The 19,251-nt window shown below is 51.5% G+C and overlaps 1 protein-coding gene across 2 annotated transcripts in view; it reads left to right on the forward strand.

The window, feature by feature from the left end:
• Positions 1-2,247: 2,247 nt before the first annotated feature.
• The window catches only part of LOC119962950 (protein YIPF5-like), a 71,273-nt gene continuing 54,269 nt past the window's right edge, over positions 2,248-19,251 (forward strand). Inside the window, exons 1-2 of one of the 2 annotated variants that reach the window (XM_038791297.1) lie at positions 2,248-2,368; positions 18,291-18,415. In XM_038791297.1, the coding sequence (XP_038647225.1) occupies positions 18,303-18,415 (113 nt within the window). In that variant the 5' untranslated portion in view covers positions 2,248-2,368; positions 18,291-18,302. Of the gene's footprint in view, positions 2,369-18,290; positions 18,416-19,251 lie in introns of those variants that run through there. The other variant, XM_038791298.1, reaches the window with a different exon arrangement.

A 19,251-nucleotide genomic window follows, 5' to 3' on the forward strand; every position in this document is an offset into this window, starting at 1 on the left:
TTAAAAGAATAAAGGATAAGAGTCTTTGTTTCAGGTAGATTTTCAGTTAGTTTCTTTCTTCAATCTAGGCCTACAGTTGGATTATACCTTTGTCTTCAGTCTGTGATGGTTTTCACTGCAGACCCATCAGGGTCTAGAGACTTCTGCCTTTAGTCAGTAGGCAGCAGAGGAGAGAGAGAGCTGCTTTCACCTTGAGGGTCCAGTGGCATCTCAGTAAATTCCCAGTAACTGCAAGCAGCCAATAATTGAGAGAAAGTGAGAGAGAGAGAGAGCAGCATAGCTTCTTCTTTCAGAGAAGCTTTCTGCTGGCTCCTCTGAAAAACCCCACCTGGCAAGAACCAAACGTTATTGGTTATCGGGCAGAATAATGAACTTGGCCAATCCATGGGCCACCAGGCAACAACAATCGAAGGGTCCTTACAACATCACCACCTGGAAGTTTCCCTCAAAACCACTCATCATCCTGACTTGGAAATGGATATTGCCATTCCTTGACTGTCGCTGGGCCAAAATTCTGGAACTCCTTCCCTAACAGCATTATGAGTGTACCCACACCCCATGTACTGCAGTGATCCAAGAAGGCGGTTTCCCATCACCATCACAAGGGCGATTAGAGATGGGCAATAAATGCTGGCCTAGCCAGCGATGCCCACTTCTCATGAATGAATAAAAATAATTATATTCATTATCAAATATATAGCAGAGAACTTAGAAAATAGTGGCAGGATCGGACAGAGTTCAATAATCACAGGTAATGATTATCGCTCACTCTGCTCACACTGTTTATTCCTGTAAAGACTCACATTCCAACCATTCAACATATTCCAATCTGTAATTATCTTACAATTGTGTCTCTCCTGTATACGCTGTGATTGCGAACTTGCCTCCGCTTCACCTGATGAAGGAGCAGTGCTCCAAAAGCTTGTGATTTCAAATAAACCTGTTGGACTTTAACCTGGTGTTGTGAGACTTTTTACACTGACATTGGGCGAAATTCTCCCAAAACGGGAGAAATCGTCAAACTGCCGTAAAACCCGGGCGGGTTTTACGGCATCGCGCCCCTTCCCGACGGGGGACCGATTCTGGTCCCCCGTCGGGGCTAGCAGCCCGACGTCGGAGGCCCCGACAAGTCGGGCTTAACGAAAATCGTTAAGCCCGCTTGTCGGACTTAGCGCCGGCTGACGCGTCATATGACGTCAGCCGCGCATGCGCAGGTGGGAAGACTCCACCCGCGCATGCGCGGGTGACGTCATCGCGTTTTTGCGCGAAACCCGCGCATGCGCGGTCCGGGTTGCCCCTCTGCCGCCCCGCGTATTGATACTGCGGGGCGGCGGAAGGACAAATAGTGCGCGGGCATCGGGCCCGCTGCCCGCGATCGGTGGGCACCGATCGCGGGCCCATGGCACCCTTGGCACGGCCGTGGTACTGCCGTGCCAATCGGTGCCATGGTTATTTTTTTCCAGGTGGTCACGACGTTTTTACGAATGGCAGGACCAGGTGTGTTTGCCGTTCGTAAAAGGTCGTAAAGGGCTGGGACTTCGGCCCTTCTAACAGCTGTGAATCGCTGCCGGCCGTAAAAAAACGGCGGCAGCGATTCGTGTCGGGATTTCGGCGGGGGGGTGGGAGAATAGCGGGAGGGCGTCAAAAAAGTCGGGAAGGCCCTCCCGCTATTCTCCCACCCGTCGTGGGGGGGGGGAGAATTTCGCCCTTCCTTTGTGAAAGTGGAGTTGATATACGTACAGCTGTGATTCAACAGAATGATGAAACAGTTTTGGGAGCCACATGGTTTCTTCCTGCACCTATTTGTTAATTGACGTAATAGCTATCCCAGCAAATAAAAAAAGTCACACTTCCTGATTATATATTAATTATTCATTTTTGCATGAACCTTTTGTGGAATACAATTGATTTTAATTTATTAAATTTCAGTTCTCCACCACTTTTTCTCGTATTTTCTCTCTCATGTTGCCTGTCTCCATTTACTTTGCAAAACTGAGTGGAGTAGCTTAATAATTATACAGACATTTAGAAATATTTCTCTAAACATTTTGGTTTTAGAATAGTTTAAATAAATAAATACAGTGACTGGCATGATGGAGGCTTGTAAGATCACAGTATGAAGAAATCCAAATGATTACATTTAAATTTAAAATGTTTACTGTGGATGTTAAATTACAAATGACAGACTCTGTTATATTTGGCTCCCTATTTAACTCAAGTCTATAATTAGAGCTTTATAAATAGCATAAAGACTGTCTTGTCGAGTCGTCAATCAATGTTTTGTCCCGGCTTGTTCAATATACTTTCTTAATACTGCTCACGAACAGGATTAACTCTTCATTGGCATCAACATTTTGATTTACTTGAGGTGTGTATGCTTACAAATTTCACAATGCAGATTTTAGAAATATATCGTTGTTCTTTAGTTGTTGAGCAAACAGTTGACAATTTGCATAGGCAAGATTATCATTAGCAGAAATGTCAACACCACTGACAAATTCTGTAAAATTATATCAAATTTTTGTTTAAGACTGCCTCTGGATTTCTATCAGCAATAATGCATGTGTAAGAATTTAAAAATTCTAAAGACAGAACATTAGTCTCGGGAGAGCTGCATTTAATAGATTAATTAGTCTCTGGAGAACTGCATTTAATAGATTTATTTTCAGATGCATCAGTTAACATGGTCCAAACAATGAAGCTATAGGTTTTCTATATTATGGAGTTATTTGAACTATCATGCGTTTCATACATAGTGTTTAAAATAAACGCATTTCTTAGACACGATGGACTTGGTCTCTGGCCAATATTAGTTTTGTTGGCAGGAACAGGTGTTCATGTTGCATGTGGCAATCTGATTACCCAATGCAGAAAAACTTCGAAGTTGAATGAGGTAGATTTTGTTTAAGATGATCATATTATCACTTCAAATAGTCTCTCACTTGAGTTTTGTTGTGAAATTTTAAGGTACAGAATAAGGAAATGATTCTTTCTGAAATTAATTAATTTATTTTTAGTTCATTATCACTATAAGATTGATGCATTACAAAGATTGTCTTTTGCCTCAAATGTAGAAGATCTACTAAAAGATGGATCTTTTCTCAATAAAATGTTTTTGCCTGGAGTTGCGCCCTCTTCTCTGCAAGGTGAGAAAGCAGGGTGATGGGTATGAGGGAAGGATCGTGTGGAGAGGATCACGGAGAATCGCGGGAGCGGCACCGGGCCCGATTCATAGACTTTTTACAGTGCAGAAGGAGGCCATTCGGCCCATCGAGTCTGAACTGGCTCTTGGAAAGAGCACCCTACCCAAGCACACACCCCCACCCTATCCCCATAACCCAGTAACCCCACCCAACACTAAGGGCAATTTTGGACACTAAGGGCAATTTATCATGGCTAATCCACCTAACCTGCACATCTTTGGACTGTGGGTGGAAATTGGAGCACCCGGAGAAAACCCACGCAAACACGGGGAGAACGTGCAGTCTCCGCTCAGACAGTGACACAAGCCAGGAATCAAACCTGGGGCCCTGGAGCTGTGAAGCAATTGTGCTAACCACTATGCTACCGCTATGACCGCTAATACCGCTATGCCCAACACTTGCTGCCCAAGATTCGGGTGTAAAAGTCGATTCTCCGCCCCTGCGCCAAATGCAATTTTGGCGCGGGGCTGGAGAGAATCCAGCCCGGGGTTTTCCTTTGTGGGGCAGCTCCACGCCGTCGGGAAATCCCCAGGTTGCCGGCAAAACGGAGCATCCCGATGGCGGAGAATCCAGCCCACTGTCTCTGTCCTGAAAACAAGACTTCCTTGATAATTTACTTCCCTGCATCATTTCCCCTTTTTACTGTTAAGTTTTTATCAAAATGTTTGTGGTGAATTATAAACACTAACAATCCACACTGTATTGTACAACATGTGTTGAGCCTATTACTTGTACTAGATCATGTGTAGTTGCGCGGCTCTACCCATAGGGGGAGATGAGGAGCTTGTACTGGGCTCCACCCTTGGCTCCGCCCATGGCTCTGCCCATTGCTCCTCCCCCTAACCGGAAGTATAAAGGATGCTGTTGTGAGCCTGCCTGCCAGTTCATCGAGAGTTCATCTCGTTACAGGCAGGCTCTGTTGTAAGACAGAGTGGTTCGCTTCTAACCACGTGTCGCGCGAATTGATGGTCTCATCAATTTAATCGTCTTAAGAAACAGTAAGGAATGACCATGGAATCAGCCCTCAAACCTGATTGACTGGAACTCGACCCACAGGATGCAGAGGCGAAAGAAATCTTTTCACACTGGCTCCGATGTTTATGGCCTACCTGGCTGAAGCAAGCACTACAGAAACTACGGAGGAGCAGAAACTCAGCCTACTGCACGCAAGGGTGAACCATCGTATATCTACTCAACTTAATTGTACCGGCTCATATACAGAGGCCCTGGCCCTCCTCGACAGAATGTACGTGAGGCCCGTCAATGAGGTCTACGCGCGCCACGATTTTACTACTCGCCGCCAGCGCCCCACAGAATCGCTAGAAGAATTCCTAAGAGACTTAAAAGCCTTGTCCCGTGACTGTAATTACCAAGCTGTAAATGCTGCAGAACATAGGGAACTCGCTGTCCGCGATGTATTTCTTGCAGGCCTCAGATCCAATTACGTGCACCAGCGGTTGCTTGAGAAGGGAGCCCAAAACTTAGAAGACACTGTAGAACTCGCCACTACGATGGAGGTCTCGTTCCGCAGCCTCACCTCATTCCCCGCGGACTCTGTGACCCCGTCATGGGCCCCCGACCAGCGACTACCCCAGGGCTGCGCAGCGCGGCCACCCAGCCACTATGCTACTCCAGCCTGCCACTTTTGTGGCCAGCCCCAGCACCCGCGTCAGCACTGCCCGTCCCGCAACGTGACCTGCAGCAGCTGCGGTCGCAAAGGACACTATGCCAGAGTATGTCTGGCGAAGAAAGCTCCAGCCTCAAACCCTCCCACAGCCCAGAGCACTCGCTCCCTGAATTTGCAGGCCCGCAGGCCCCGTAACGCCGTGGCCTGTACTCCGCCCCCACCCCCACCCACCACTTGCGACCTATGGGGGCCACCATCTTGGCAAACCTCCACCACGCGGCCGGCCACGTGCGACTCATGGGGTCCGCCATCTTGGACGCCATCTTCCTCGCCGCCCACCAAGTGCGATCCATGGGGGTGGCCATCTTGGGCTCCATCCTCTCCAAACTCAGCAACCCAGATCGAAGACTGCGACCTCAGCGGGCATTCATCACGGGGCCCCTCCAGCACAGCTGATCGAGCCGCCGACTACCCACAACTTAGCGTGGTCACGTTGGACCAGTCGCGTCCGAAACACCTCCACAACTCCATGATGACCGTTAAAATCAACGGGTACAGTACACCATGCCTCTTCGACTCCGGGAGCACCGAGAACTTCGTACACCCAGATCTGGTAAGACACTGTTCGCTCCCTGTTTTTCCTGCACAGCAAACTATCTCCCTTGCTTTGGGCTCCCACTCTGTTCACCTCCAAGGGCGCACCGTCGTGACCCTAACGATCCAAGGTGCTAGCTACTCTAATTATCAACTATACGTCCTGCCCGAACTCTGCGCCCCACTTTTACAGGGACTTGACTTCCAGTGTAACCTCAAAAGTCTCACCCTCAGCTTCGGCGGACCCCTACCCCCACTCACCATCTGCAGCCTAGCCATGCTGCGAATCTCCCCCCCCCCTCCACTCTTTGCCAGTCTCACTCCGGACTGTAAACCCGTAGCCACTCGCAGCAGGCGGTACAGCCTACAGGACAGGGTGTTTATCAGAACCGAGGTCCAGAGGCTCCTACATGAGGGGATCATTGAGGTCAGTAACAGCCCCTGGAGAGCTCAGATGGTGGTCGTCAAGACCGGGGAAAGATTCCGCATGGTCGTAGACTATAGTCAGGCCATTAATCGGTTTACGCTCCTCGATGCGTACCCCCTCCCCAGGATTGCAGACATGATGAATCAGATCACCCAGTATCGTATTTTCTCCACGGTGGATCTGAAGTCTGCATACCACCAACTCCCAATCCGCCTGGAGGACCGCCACTACACGGCTTTCGAGGCCGATGGCCGCCTCTTCCATTTCCTCCAGGTTCCCTTTGGCGTCACGAACGGGGTCTCGGTGTTCCAACGAGCAATTGACCAAATAGTGGACCAGTACGGGCTGCGGGCCACATTTCCGCACTTGGATAACGTCACCATCTGCGGCTATGACCAGCAGGACCACGATGCCAACCTCCATCGATTTCTCCAGATGGCCCAGAAACTCAACCTCACTTACAACAAGGAGAAATGCGTTTTCCGCACGACCAGGCTAGCCATCCTCGGCTATCTCATGATAAACGGAGTCCTGGGCCCCGACCCGGACCTTATGCTTAGAACTCCCTCTCCCTCATTGTCCCAGGGCCCTCAAACGGTGCCTGGGATTCTTTTCATACCATGCCCAGTGGGTCCCTCAATATGCGGACAAAGCCCGCCCACTATTTAAGGCCACACCTTTCCCCCTGTCGGCTGAGGCTCGCCAGGCCTTCAACTGCATCAAGGAGGACATCGCCAAAGCGGCCATGCGGGCGGTGGATGAATCTGTCCCTTTTCAGGTTGAGAGCGATGCCACAGAGGTCGCTTTTGTAGCCACTCTGAACCAGGCAGGGAGACCAGTCGCATTTTTCTCCCGAACTCGCTCCGCTTCAGAACTTCGACACTCTTCGGTCGAAAAGAAAGGACAAGCCATTGTGGAGGCTGTACGTCACTGGAGGCACTACCTCGCAGGTAGAAGGTTCACCCTCATCACCGACCAAAGATCGGTTGCCTTCATGTTTGACAACTCGCAAAGGGGCAAAATTAAAAATGATAAAATCCTGAGGTGGAGGATCGAACTCTCCATCTACAAATACGATATCATGTATCGACCGGGGAAGCTCAACGAGCCCCCAGATGCCCTATCCTGCGGCACGTGCGCCAGCATGCAGAGCGACCGCCTGAAAGCCATCCACAATGACCTCTGCCACCCGGGGGTCACCCGGCTCGCCCACTACGTCAAAGCCCGAAATCTACCTTTCTCCACTGAGGAGGTAAAAGCCATCACCAGGGATTGCCCGATCTGTGCGGAGTGCAAACCGCACTTCTATAGACCTTAACAGGTCCCACCTGGTCAAGGCTTCTCGGTCCTTTGAACGCCTCGCCATCGATTTCAAAGGGCCACTTTCCTCGAATAATCGTAATATGTACTTCCTGAATGTCATCGACAAGTTCTCCCGCTTCCCTTTTGCTATCCCGTGCCCTGATATGACCTCCCACACAGTCATTAGGGCCCTGCATAGTATCTTTACCCTGTTTGCTTTCCCCAGCTACGTACACAGCGACCGGGGTTCGTCCTTCATGAGCGACGAGCTGCGTCAGTACCTGCTCGACAAGGGCATCGCCTCGAGCAGGACTATCAGCTATAACCCCAGGGGGAATGGGCAGGTGGAGAGCGAGAATGCGATGGTCTGGAAGACCGTCCTACTGACCCTCCGGTCCAGGAATCTCCCGGTTTCCCATTGGCAGGAAGTCCTCCCCGACGCGCTCCACGCTATTAGGTCCCTCCTATGTACCGCCACGAACCAGATCCCTCACGAGCGGCTCTTTGTTTTTCCCAGGGGCACTACCACGGGGGCTTCGCTCCCAGCATGTTTGAAGACACCGGGCCCGACACTCTTCCAGAAGCACGTCAGGGCACACAAAACTGACACACTCATAGAGAAAGTGCTTCTACTACACTCAAACCCCCAAAATGCCTTCATAGAGTACCCTGATGCCCGTCAGGACACTGTATCCCTCCGGGACCTAACGCCGGCAGGATCGAATCCCACTACTACCACCGCCGAGGTACCCCTCACACTACACCCCACCCAACTCGTCGCGCCCCACGTCCCCGCACTTACCGGGTCGCTACACATGTTCCGCAGGGGGTGAATGTGGTTTTCACAGGGGGTGAATGTGGTCAATTATAAACCCTAATAATCCACACTGGGGCCACACGGTGGCGCAGTGGGTTAGCCCTGTTGCCTCACGGCGCCGAGGTCCCAGGTTCGATCCCGGCTCTGGGTCACTGTCCGTGTGGAGTTTGCACATTCTCCCCGTATTTGCGTGGGTTTCACCCCCACAACCCAAAGATGTGCAGGGTAGGTGGATTGGCCATTCTAAATTGCCCCTTAATTGAAAAAAAATAAATAATTGGATACACTAAATTTATTAAAAAAAAAAAATAATCCACACTGTATTGTACAACATGTGTTGAGCCTATACCTTGTACTAGATCATGTGTAGTTGCGCGGCTCTACCCCTAGGGGGAGATGAGCTTGTACTGGGCTCCACCCTTGGCTCCGCCCATGGCTCCGCCCATGGCTCCTCCCCCTAACCAGAAGTATAAAGGTTGCTGTTGTGAGCCTGCCTGCCAGCTTATCTAGAGTTCATCTCATTACAGGCAGGCTCTGTTGTAAGACGATTAAAACCACTGTTCGCTTTTAACCACGTGTCGCGTGAATTGATGGTCTCATCAATGTTAGTGTTTAATTTCTGGTTATTAAGGCAATACTACATATTGGTCTGTGATAATTCACCATTTGTAATAATTGTTTACTTATGAATCCTTATTAAATATGACTTATTTGTGCACATTTATTGTTTGAAGTGCATTGTATGATAATTCCTTTAAAGGTATTTCAATAGGTGGTGTGGAGGAAAGAGGAAAAGGAGGAGAAATACATTTTCTGATGGAAGCTGTTTGATGAAAACTGAGACCGCGATGGAGGAGGAACGATTCATCTTAGTCTGTGAATTACAAGATGTAGGAGGCTAGTGTTCAGCCAATTCCTATTCATTGCTGAGTGCTGGGTTAATGCTGAAGGTGGAGAAACAGAGACTGGAAGCTTTTGAAACATAATTTGCAGGAAGGATGTTGGATGTCAGCTTCGAGGATAGACTGACCGACTTTGAAATAATGGAAAGGAGTAACCTGTATGCAGTAATGGAGCACATTGCAACAAGATTTCAATGCACATCTCTGTTATATGGCTAAAAACCTCCTCTCTTTGAATATCGCAAATAGGAACAGGAGGAGGCCATTCCGCCATTTACCATGCTCCACCATTCATTATGGTCATGGCTGATCATCCAACTCAGTAGCCTAATGCCTCCTTCCTCCATATTCTTTGACCCCCTTCGCTCCAAGTGTTTTTTCTAACTGCTTGTTGAAAACATACACGGCTGGATTCTCTATTTCTGAATCTAAGTGTTGACGCCGGCGCAGGATTCGTGGAGTTTCACAACAGCAAAACTGGCGTCGCACCTGGACTGATTCAGCTACTGTTAAGGGGCTGGCACTGGCACCACATGGAACACAATCAATTCCAATGAGAAATGGTGTAGGATTCGCCAGTCTCGTGATTGACACTCAGGAGTCTGACAAGCCTCAGCCGCATATACACACCCCACACAATGTTTTGGCCTCAACTACTTTCTGTGGTAATGAATTCCACTGGTTGGCCACTCTCTGGATGAAGAAATTTCTCCTCATCTCGTCCTAAATGGTCTACCCCGTATCCTCAGATTGTGGGCGCGATTCTCCGGACTCACGACGGTTCGGAGAATAGCGGGCGTCGGAAATTTTTACGGCGACGCTGTTCCGACGCCCTCCCGCTATTCTCCGAACCCCGCAAATTGTCGGAGGCGCGTTTCCCGACAGACGCCTCCTTCCCGCCCCTGACACGACCAGAATCGCCACTGAGAGCCCCCCCGCTATTCACCGGCCCGGATGGGCCGAAGTCCCGACGTCATGGCGCCCTGTTTGGACGTCGTGAAACACACCTGCTTTTTAAATTCGTCAACCAGTCGGCCTGGCTGACGACTGCTTGGAGGAGGTCAGGGCACCACTCTGCGCACCGCTCAGCGCACCGTTCAGCGCACCGCTCGAGTCTGGCCACAACGGGGAAGGCATCCCTGGGAACGGGAGGGGGTCCAGAACGGGGGCAGTGGGGGGGAGACGGGGGGGGCAGTGGGGGCGACGGGGGAGGCAGTGGGGGCGACGGGGGAGGCAGTGGGGGAGACGGAGGGGGCAGTGGGGGCGACGGGGGAGGCAGTGGGGGAGACGGAGGGGGCAGTGGGGGAGACGAAGGGGGCAGTGGGGGGGAGACGGGGGAGGCAGTGGGGGCGACGGGGGAGGCAGTGGGGGAGACGGAGGGGGCAGTGGGGGAGACGGAGGGGGCAGTGGGGGGGGAGACGGGGGAGGCAGTGGGGGCAACGGGGGAGGCAGTGGGGGAGACGGAGGGGGCAGTGGGGGAGACGGAGGGGGCAGTGGGGGGGAGACGGGGGAGGCAGTGGGGGAGACGGGGAGGCAGTGGGGGAGACGGAGGGGGCAGTGGGGGGCGACGGAGGGGGCAGTGGGGGGCGACGGGGGGGGGGGTTAGGTAGAGAGTGAGCCGTCCAAGCCCGTAACAAAATGTCTGCCACCATGCCATGGTGTGCAGGTGACGAGGACACGGCCGCTGGTTCCCCTGTGGCTTCCGGACACAGGCCACTGACGCACCCATGAGGAGGCCATAGTTTACTGGCCGTTGGATGCAGAAAGTGACCAGGGGTTAGGCTGACCGCGTGTCAGCAGCGCGACCAGGCCACCGGGACACACTGGTATCCCATGGCTGGCGGCTGCCGAGGTGTCGACTAACCTCCGTCTAACATGTCCCGTTTCTCTGCCTCCTACCACCCTTCTGTAGGTTAGCACGATGCATGGGAACAGAACGGCTATGTTCTGCGCAGTGGTTGGGGCCGCTCTACTGGATTTGGAGATGCAGCAGCATCCACACCCACAACCCGCAGTGGCTGCAGGGCCAGCTGCAGCAGCAGAGGGAAGGGCCGAGGAGTTGCCAGTCGTCGAGCAGCATGGGGGGGGGGGGGGGGGGGGGGGGAGGAGGAGGAGGAGGAGGAGGAGGAGGAGGAGGAGGAAGAGGAAGAGGAGAGAGTGAGGGTGCAGCCACGGCGTCAGAGGCGACGACCAAAGCCGAGGGTGTACCGTGTCCGGGTCTCTTTCCTAACAATGCCGGACATCACCTGCAGGAGAAGACTCCGGCTGAGCAGGCAGACTGTGATACATATCTGCGAACTCCTGTCGCACCTCGCCCCACGTGGAACGGGGGGAGGACACGCGATCCCGGTAGCCATCAAGGTGACGGTCGCTCTGAACTTCTATGCTACCGGCTCCTTCCAGTCTCCGAGCGGGGACATCTCTGGGATCTCCCAGTCATCAGTGCACAGGTGCATCCGGGATGTGACCGACGCCCTCTATGCCATCGCCGATCGCTACATCACCTTTCCCAAGGACCGAGCAAGTCAAGACTCACGAGCCCGTGGATTTGCCAGTGTGGCCGGGATACCGAGGGTTCAGGGGTCAATCGACTGTGTTCACGTCCCCATGTGCCCGCCTGCTGTGGACAAGGAAGTGTTCACAAACAGGAGGGGGACATACTCCATTAATGTCCAGGTGGTATGCGACCCCCACATGAGGTTCATGAACGCCTGTGCAAGGTTCCCAGGGAGTGTGCATGACTCCTACATACTAGCGCAGTCGTTCATCCCTGCGATGTTTGAGGGACGTCCCCCCCGGCTGAGGGGCTGGTTGCTAGGTGACAGGGGTTATCCGCTGAGGTCTTGGCTGATGACGCCTATACGGAGGCCTCAGACCAATGCGGAAACACGATACAACGAGGCCCATGCAGCAACCAGGGGTGTGGTGGAGCGCTGCCTTGGCCTCCTGAAGATGAGATTCAGGTGCCTGGACCGCTCCGGAGGGGCCCTGCAGTACCAGGCCGACAGGGTCGCTCGCATTGTAGTGGTCTGCTGTGCGCTGCACAACGTCGCGATGCAGAGGGGAGATGACCTGTTGCAGGAGGCGGAGGGAGAAGCCAGTGGCAGTGGTGCCAGCACAGAGGAGGAGGAGGAGGAGGAGGAGGAGGAGGAGGAGGACGCTGGCGGAGTGGCGGGCGCAGCACGCAGACACGACCCAGGTGCTGGTGATGTCCAGGAGGCGGCACGACGGACCCGGCAAGGACGGCGGGCACGCGACGCCATGGTGGCAGCACGGTTCACGCATCGCATGTGACGTCCCCGATGAACACCAAACCACCACCTGCATCGCTAGTCATGCAGAGGGTCACCACACAACTGCCACCACCACAACCCCCCCCCCCGCCCCCCCTCAGTGTACACTGCTCCACTTCGACATGACGCTTATCACTGGGTACAGACGGAATGGCACAACATTGATGGCTGTGTCAGCGGGTTTGATCAGTGCCATGTGGAATGATGACAGCCCGCTCTGCGCAGAGCTGTGAGCTCAGAATCGTTAGAGAGAGTCTGACCCATGGCAATAGCTGAACCATCCACCTTGGTGGCCGCTGAGTTCGTCACTGACACTCCATCACGTGCCCGCGTGGGCTAGCTGTGGGAGGGGGGTAGGGGCAGGGACTGCACACCCGGCACCGAGGTTTCACCACCCGTCACCCCCAGCGACACTCGGTCACCATCACGATTCCTGTGGCTGTGGAACAATCACACGTTATTACAAGTAAGGTGGAACAGTGCGTTTAATATTAACAATTATTTACAGGTGCCCTAGCCCCTACAACTAAACTGTGCCCTTCACCCGTGCCAACTTACTCAGTGTCTATCTTAGTTGCCTTACGGGCCCTACCACTACGTCTAAGTGAATCCCCAGATGATACAGCAGGAGTGGAGGAGGATTGCTGCGAATCGCCCCCCTTGACTCGTTTCTCCTTGGCCAAGCGTTTCCTGGGGCGACCCGGCCTTGATGGGCCAGGCTGCTCTGCGGGCGTCTCGGGTGACATTGTGCCACCCTGCTCTGCCTGCTGCCCACCCGATGCACCAGGGATGGGACGGGGGGAGGCCGAGAATTCCGGGACGTCCCGTGATGGAGTTAATGGGACGGGCCCCGAAACCTCCTCCTCCCTCGGGGAGCCCGGTGGCCCCCGGGCCTCACTTTGGGACAGAGGTGCGAGCGGGGAGGTTCCCCGTCGCACCACCGACACCTGGCGCTGCCAGTCCTGGAGGCCTGCAACGGTATCCACCAGGATCCGAAGGTTTGCAGAGACGGAGTCCAGGGAGTTAGACATTCCCGCCAGGGACTGTGCGATCTCAACCTGTGTGTGCACGACGCCATCCAGCACATGTGTCAGGCGGTTGATGGTCTCCGCGACTGACAGCTGGGACTGTGCCAGCGACTGCTGGGACTGTGCTATCGACTGCTGGGACTGTGCCATGGCGTGCTGCGACTGGCCAATGACCTGCTGAGACTCGGCCATGGCCCGCAGGGCGCCGGCAATGTCGGTTTGGCTCTGGCACATTGCTGCCTGTGAGAGGGCAACCCTGTCCAGGGCCGAGGATGACGCGTGCACATTAACCCCAACGTCTTGCATAACCTGACCCATTGCCTCCACCGCGGATGCCACCCGTGCGGTGTCGGCCTGGGTCTCTGCCATGAGCGGCACCACTCCCTGCTCTTGGACGCGGTTCGACTCCTCTAACAGCGTCTGCAGAGTCTGGAAGGAAGCCCTCATCCCGTCATTGTTTCCCTGGGTTTCCTGAGGCATCGGCTGTGCGGGTGGGTTGATAAACTCCAGGAACTCCGAAAACGTCTGGGAGCCAGCTGCATCCTGGGCCTGGTCTGGCCTCCGCGAGTCCGGGCCCTCTGTTGCTCCGACCTCCACCTGCTGTACCTGCTCATCTGTGATGTGCCAACCAGACTGTGCCCCAGGAGACTCATCACTAAATAGGCCCGCCGGGGTGTGTATCTCTGGGATGATGGATGTGGTGGGAGAAAGCAGTGCCGCAAGCCCGACGCTCTCAATGCTTAGGTCCTCGTCCATGGTGTGGGGCTGCTCAGCGACAGGAGGGTTGTCCCTGGCCATTTCTGGTGGTGGTGGTGGACTTCGAACCCTCTGTGCGTCCTAGTCCGCAGATTGGGTTGGGGCGGATAGGGCTGCCCGCTGATCGGGCACCCTCTGTTGTGAGGCCCCGGGTGAGGTGGCGGCAGATTCCTGTCTCCGTCTGCAGCCAGACGGCCCTGGTCGTTGGGCATCACGTCCTAGGGAAGAGAATGAGACGGGTTATTTCGATTTGCTCGGCAGGCCGCTGGACGGTCCCAGTGGGCAGGGTGTGTGAAGGGACAGAGGATGGGGGAGGTGACCCAGTGGGCAGGGTGTGTGAAGGGACAGAGGATGGGGGAGGTGTCCCAGTGGGCAGGGTGTGTGAAGGGACAGAGGATGGGGGAGGTGTCCCAGTGGGCAGGGTGTGTGAAGGGACAGAGGATGGGGGAGGTGTCCCAGTGGGCAGGGTGTGTGAAGGGACAGAGGATGGGGGAGGTGTCCCAGTGGGCAGGGTGTGTGAAGGGACAGAGGATGGGGGAGGGGGGGTGTTTGTCAGGGAGGGTTGTCTCACTTGCTGCAGTTCCGCCAACCTCGCATTGCGCGATTTCGCGGGTGGCAGACCCCCCAACAAGGTCCAGTGCCCTCTGTTCAAAGGTGCTGAGGGGGTGCATGTTGGGCGAACCCCCTCCAGTCTTGTGCCGCTCACGGTGGTTATGACCGGCCTTGGCCTGTTGGGGGAGGGAACATAGGTAGATCATTACAAAACGGTAGGTATCAGCAGTCCGTTCTGATACTGGCACAGTTTGGGGGGGGCAAGTTGTCATCAGATGATTGCATCTCTCCTTGGGGCCAGAGCGCTGGGTCTGTGACAACTTTGTGAACCACCCTCAAATAACTCTGCCCCAATCCCTCTCCCCCCCCCCCGGGCAGTTAAGGGGGAGGGATGGTTGTGACTAGGGGGCACCCTCATGGCACTTACCCTGGCAGACCTGGTGAGGTCGTGTAGCTTCTTTCGACATTGCTCTGCTGAGCGAGGGGTCTGCCCCACAGCACTGACGGCAGCAGCCACGTCACGCCAGGCCTGGCGTACCGTGCTGGCAGGTTGGCGATGCCCTCTCCGCGGGCGGATGATGCCCCTCCTCTGCTCCACGGCATCGAGCAGCGCCTCGACGTCTGCATCTATAAAGCGAGGAGCAGCTCGCCTAGGCTCCAACATCCTGCCCGACAGATTCTGTGGTCGCCCGCGCCTTTTTACGGCGTCGGGCGGCGTCACATGGGCGGGTTCGTGTCGTCGTCGTCGCGTTCCGTCGTCATCACGCACGTAATTGACGCGGCCGCGCTACTAGCCCATTTCCAGGAAGTGAATCCATCGGGAAATGAAGCCTTCGCGACCGTCGTAAAACGGTCCCGATTTTTAGGACGGTTTGCCGACTTTCCGCGGGTGCGGAGAATTTCGCCCTGTGACCCTGGTTCTGGGTACCCTCATCACTGGGACCATCCTTCTTACATCTACCCTGTTTAATCCTGTTAACATTTTATAGGCTTCTGTGAGATCTCCCCTCATTCTTCTGAACTCCAGCGAATACTCAATCTCTCCTCATATGTCCATCCTGCCATCCCAGGAATCAGACTGGCAAACCTTTGCTTTACTCCCTCTAGAGCGAGAACATTCTTCCTCAGATAAGGAGACCAAAGTTGCAATCGTCCGGCCACACTACGCCAGAAAAACAGCTCAACACGGCGCAACCTGGCCGGTGAAAGCTGGAAGACCTGGTGCCGGGGACCTGCCCGGCTCGTAATGCCTCGCAAAATTCAACGCAATCTCATGAAACGTTGCAAGGGGAATCCGGCCCACAATGGGCAGGATCGTCTTTTGGCAAATCTGCATATTAGAGCAAGGCAGTAAGCCTTACTCTAATGTGCAGATTCCCGAGGTACCTGAGGCTTTAGGATTCAAACTTTTTGCCTCTGGGATCTCGGGCGAGTGCCGTTTGGTACTGGTCCCCTCAAACGGGGACCAAACTGAATGACACTCGTGGTGGTCTCCAAGGGAATCCCCAGTTGAATGCCCTTTGTGCAGGGTAGTGTCCTGGCACTGCTCCTGCCGCCTGGGTACCGTGGCAGTTCCAGCCTGGCACCCTGGCAGTGCCACCTGGATGCCAGCCTGGAAATACGTGGCTAAGCGTGCTCGCTTTGTTCCCATTTGGGAAGATCGCATCCCAAAACTGCACAGAATATTTCAGGTGTGCCATCACCAAATCCTGTATAATTGCAGCAAGACATTCCTGTTCATGTACTCAAATCCTCTTTCTATGAAGGGCAGCATATCATTTGCCTTCTTTACCGCCTGCTGCACCTGCATGCTTACCTTCAGCGACTGGTGCACAAGGACACCAAGGTCTTGTTGCACATTCCCCACTCCTATTTTATCGCCATTCAGATTATAGTCTGCCTTTCTGTTTTTGCTACCGAAGTGAATAACCTCACATTTATCCAAATTATACTGTACCTGCCATTAATTTGCCTACTCACTCATCTTGTCCAAATCTCATCCTCACAGATCATCCTCCCATTCAACTTTGTGTCATCTGCAAATTTGAAGATGTTACATTTTGTTCCTTCATCTAAATCATTAATATATATTGTGATTAGCTGGGGTCCCAGCACCGATCCCTGCAATACCCCAATAGTCACTTGAAAACACCCATTAATTCCCACTTTTTGTTTCCTGTCACCAAACCAGTTTTTTAACCATCTCAATACATTACCACCAATCCCATGCGTTTTAATTTTACACACTGACCTTTTATGTGGGACTTTGTCAAAAGTCTTGTGAAAGTCCAAATAAACTACATCCACTGGTCCCGCCTCATCAACCCTATTAGTTACATCCTCGAAGAATTTCAGTCAATTTGTAAAGCATGATTTCCCCTTCATAAATCCAAGCTGACTCTGTCTGATCCTGCCACTGTTTTCTGCGTGTTCTGTTATATATTCTTTGATAATGGATTCTAAAGTTTTCCCCGCTACCTTCATCAGGCTTACTGATCTATAATGGCCTATTATTCCACTTTGTTTGCCAAAGTTTTTCCATTTTGCAGAGCTAGTGGCATACCAGTCTAAGTAAAGGAACATGATAGATAGAAACAGCATTCCATAGAAAACAAATTGTGCTAAATACCTTAAGCTAACATCTTTCAAATTCTAGCATTATATGTTATATCGTTTTGTAGCCCAAAAATCTGTTATCACTTGCAAAGAATTTCCTACCAAATAACCCGGAATGGTTTGATAATCACTGCTGATAATCTGCAGAATTTAATAAGTGTCATAGAGTACTTATTATTCTCATAGTAATTGCAAATGAGGTGTTTGGTAACTGTAATCAGTGTCTTTAATCATGGTGCATTTTTTGCTGCTGTGGATGTGAAAATCAAAAATCAAAACAGAAAATGCTGCAAACTTTCATCAGGTCAGGCAGCATCTGTGGAGAGAGAAACCAAGTCAATTCATGTCTGAGTTTATTTGTTGCCTTGGATTAGATTGGATTTGTTTATTGTCACGTGTACCAAGGTACAGTGAAAAGTATTTTTCTGCGAGCAGCTCAACAGATCATTAACTACATGAAAAGAAAATAAAATAAAAGAAAAAGAAAACAGAAAATAAAAGAAAATACAAGAAAATACATAATAGGGCCGATGTTAGATGTTGCCTTAACTGCTGAGTTATTTCAACATTTTATTTTCGTATTCTCCTTTGTTGTTTGAAAATGGCAAATTACAGTTCTGTCACAATCAGAAAAAGATAAATATTATTTATAGGTGTAGTTTAACAAGTTTGCCCTCCTGGTACAGAGCCCCCACCGACTGGAGAGAATATAAGAAACATGGCTGTGCACCCCCGTAATTGTTTGTCAATTAATGTTTAGAAATGAATAGTCTTAGCCTGAGCTGCATGTCTGTCAGCGTGACGTTTTCTTATCTATCAGATATAAGAAGGATCGACAAGGAGTCGATTTTGCTGATAGAGTGTAATTCAGTGGCAGAGGGGTTGATCGCCGTAAAGCACATCATCCCAGATATTTCATGCATAATGCAGCTTCAGTTCATATAAAACGAGGGCTTGCCTCTGAAAGTTAATTTTTGCAGTGAGTACATGTAAACAATATTAGGACAGCAGTTTGATTGGTAACATAGTTTTACTAGCTTTCCACATCCTCCAGCTCTTGAGGAAGATTACATGCTCTATTGAGAATTTGACACTTCGTTCTGCCAGAATAATCTGCTGATGATATTTGATTTCAACCTGAAGTGTTTAATTATATTATTGTTGTTTTCTCAGAACTTTTTCAGAATGTCTACCTTTGAACAGTTTAATCCAGATTTTTACCAATCAAATTATGATATCAATGACCAACAAGAAACCTTATATGACGATGGAGGGAGCAGTGGTCCTGATTCAAGTAGGTAAGACAATTTATACAGTTACATAATGTTACATACTTTGTTACTGCATAGATATAGGCCATGTCTTTTTTATATGCCACAGAACCTCCTATCACCCGTCTTCAACTGACCCATCACCTTCTATCTTTTTCTCCCTTATTTGGTTACCTCGTTGTCCCTTAAATACAACAATGCTATTTGCTCAACTCCTTGTGTTATTGGATTCTACATTCTAACCACCATCTGGGTAAAGAGGTTGCTTCTGAATTCTTCATTGGATTTATTTGTGGCTATATCTTTGTATGACTGCTAGTTTTGGTCTCCTCCACCAATGGAAACACCTTCTCCATATCTGCCATATCAAACCCTTTCAGAACATTAAAGACCTCCCTTCTATTATGCTTCGTGGCCCTGTGGCAAAAAGTCCTGACCTTAGTCACAAGCCTACTGTATGCAACTTTAGTTCATTTTTGGAAAAAAACAAATATATTACTAAATTTGAAGTTAACCATCAAGAATAATGAATCAATATTTATATTTGGACTTAGATCTTTATCAAGTTGAATGTGTAAAGAAAAGTTGAAAATGTTTACACTTTCTTTAACAAAAATCTCCTTTTACTACAGTCCATTAAAAATATCAATCATCCAGACCCTTTAAAGTTTCAATAGGTGACACTGAACACTTCTTGCGTAAATAAACATTGTGAAATTGACAGCATAATTCATAGGGCTAAAGCTATCAATCTAGCAATGTTTTCCCTGGGGCTTAGGTGTTTCAAGGGGCTAATGGATTTCTGGGCTCTGAGCCTCATCATGTGCTCTTGGTTGAGAGCCCAGCCAAGTATTAAAACAAAA

Source organism: Scyliorhinus canicula, chromosome 3, assembly GCF_902713615.1.
Source record: "Scyliorhinus canicula chromosome 3, sScyCan1.1, whole genome shotgun sequence".
Classification (NCBI taxonomy): domain Eukaryota; kingdom Metazoa; phylum Chordata; class Chondrichthyes; order Carcharhiniformes; family Scyliorhinidae; genus Scyliorhinus; species Scyliorhinus canicula.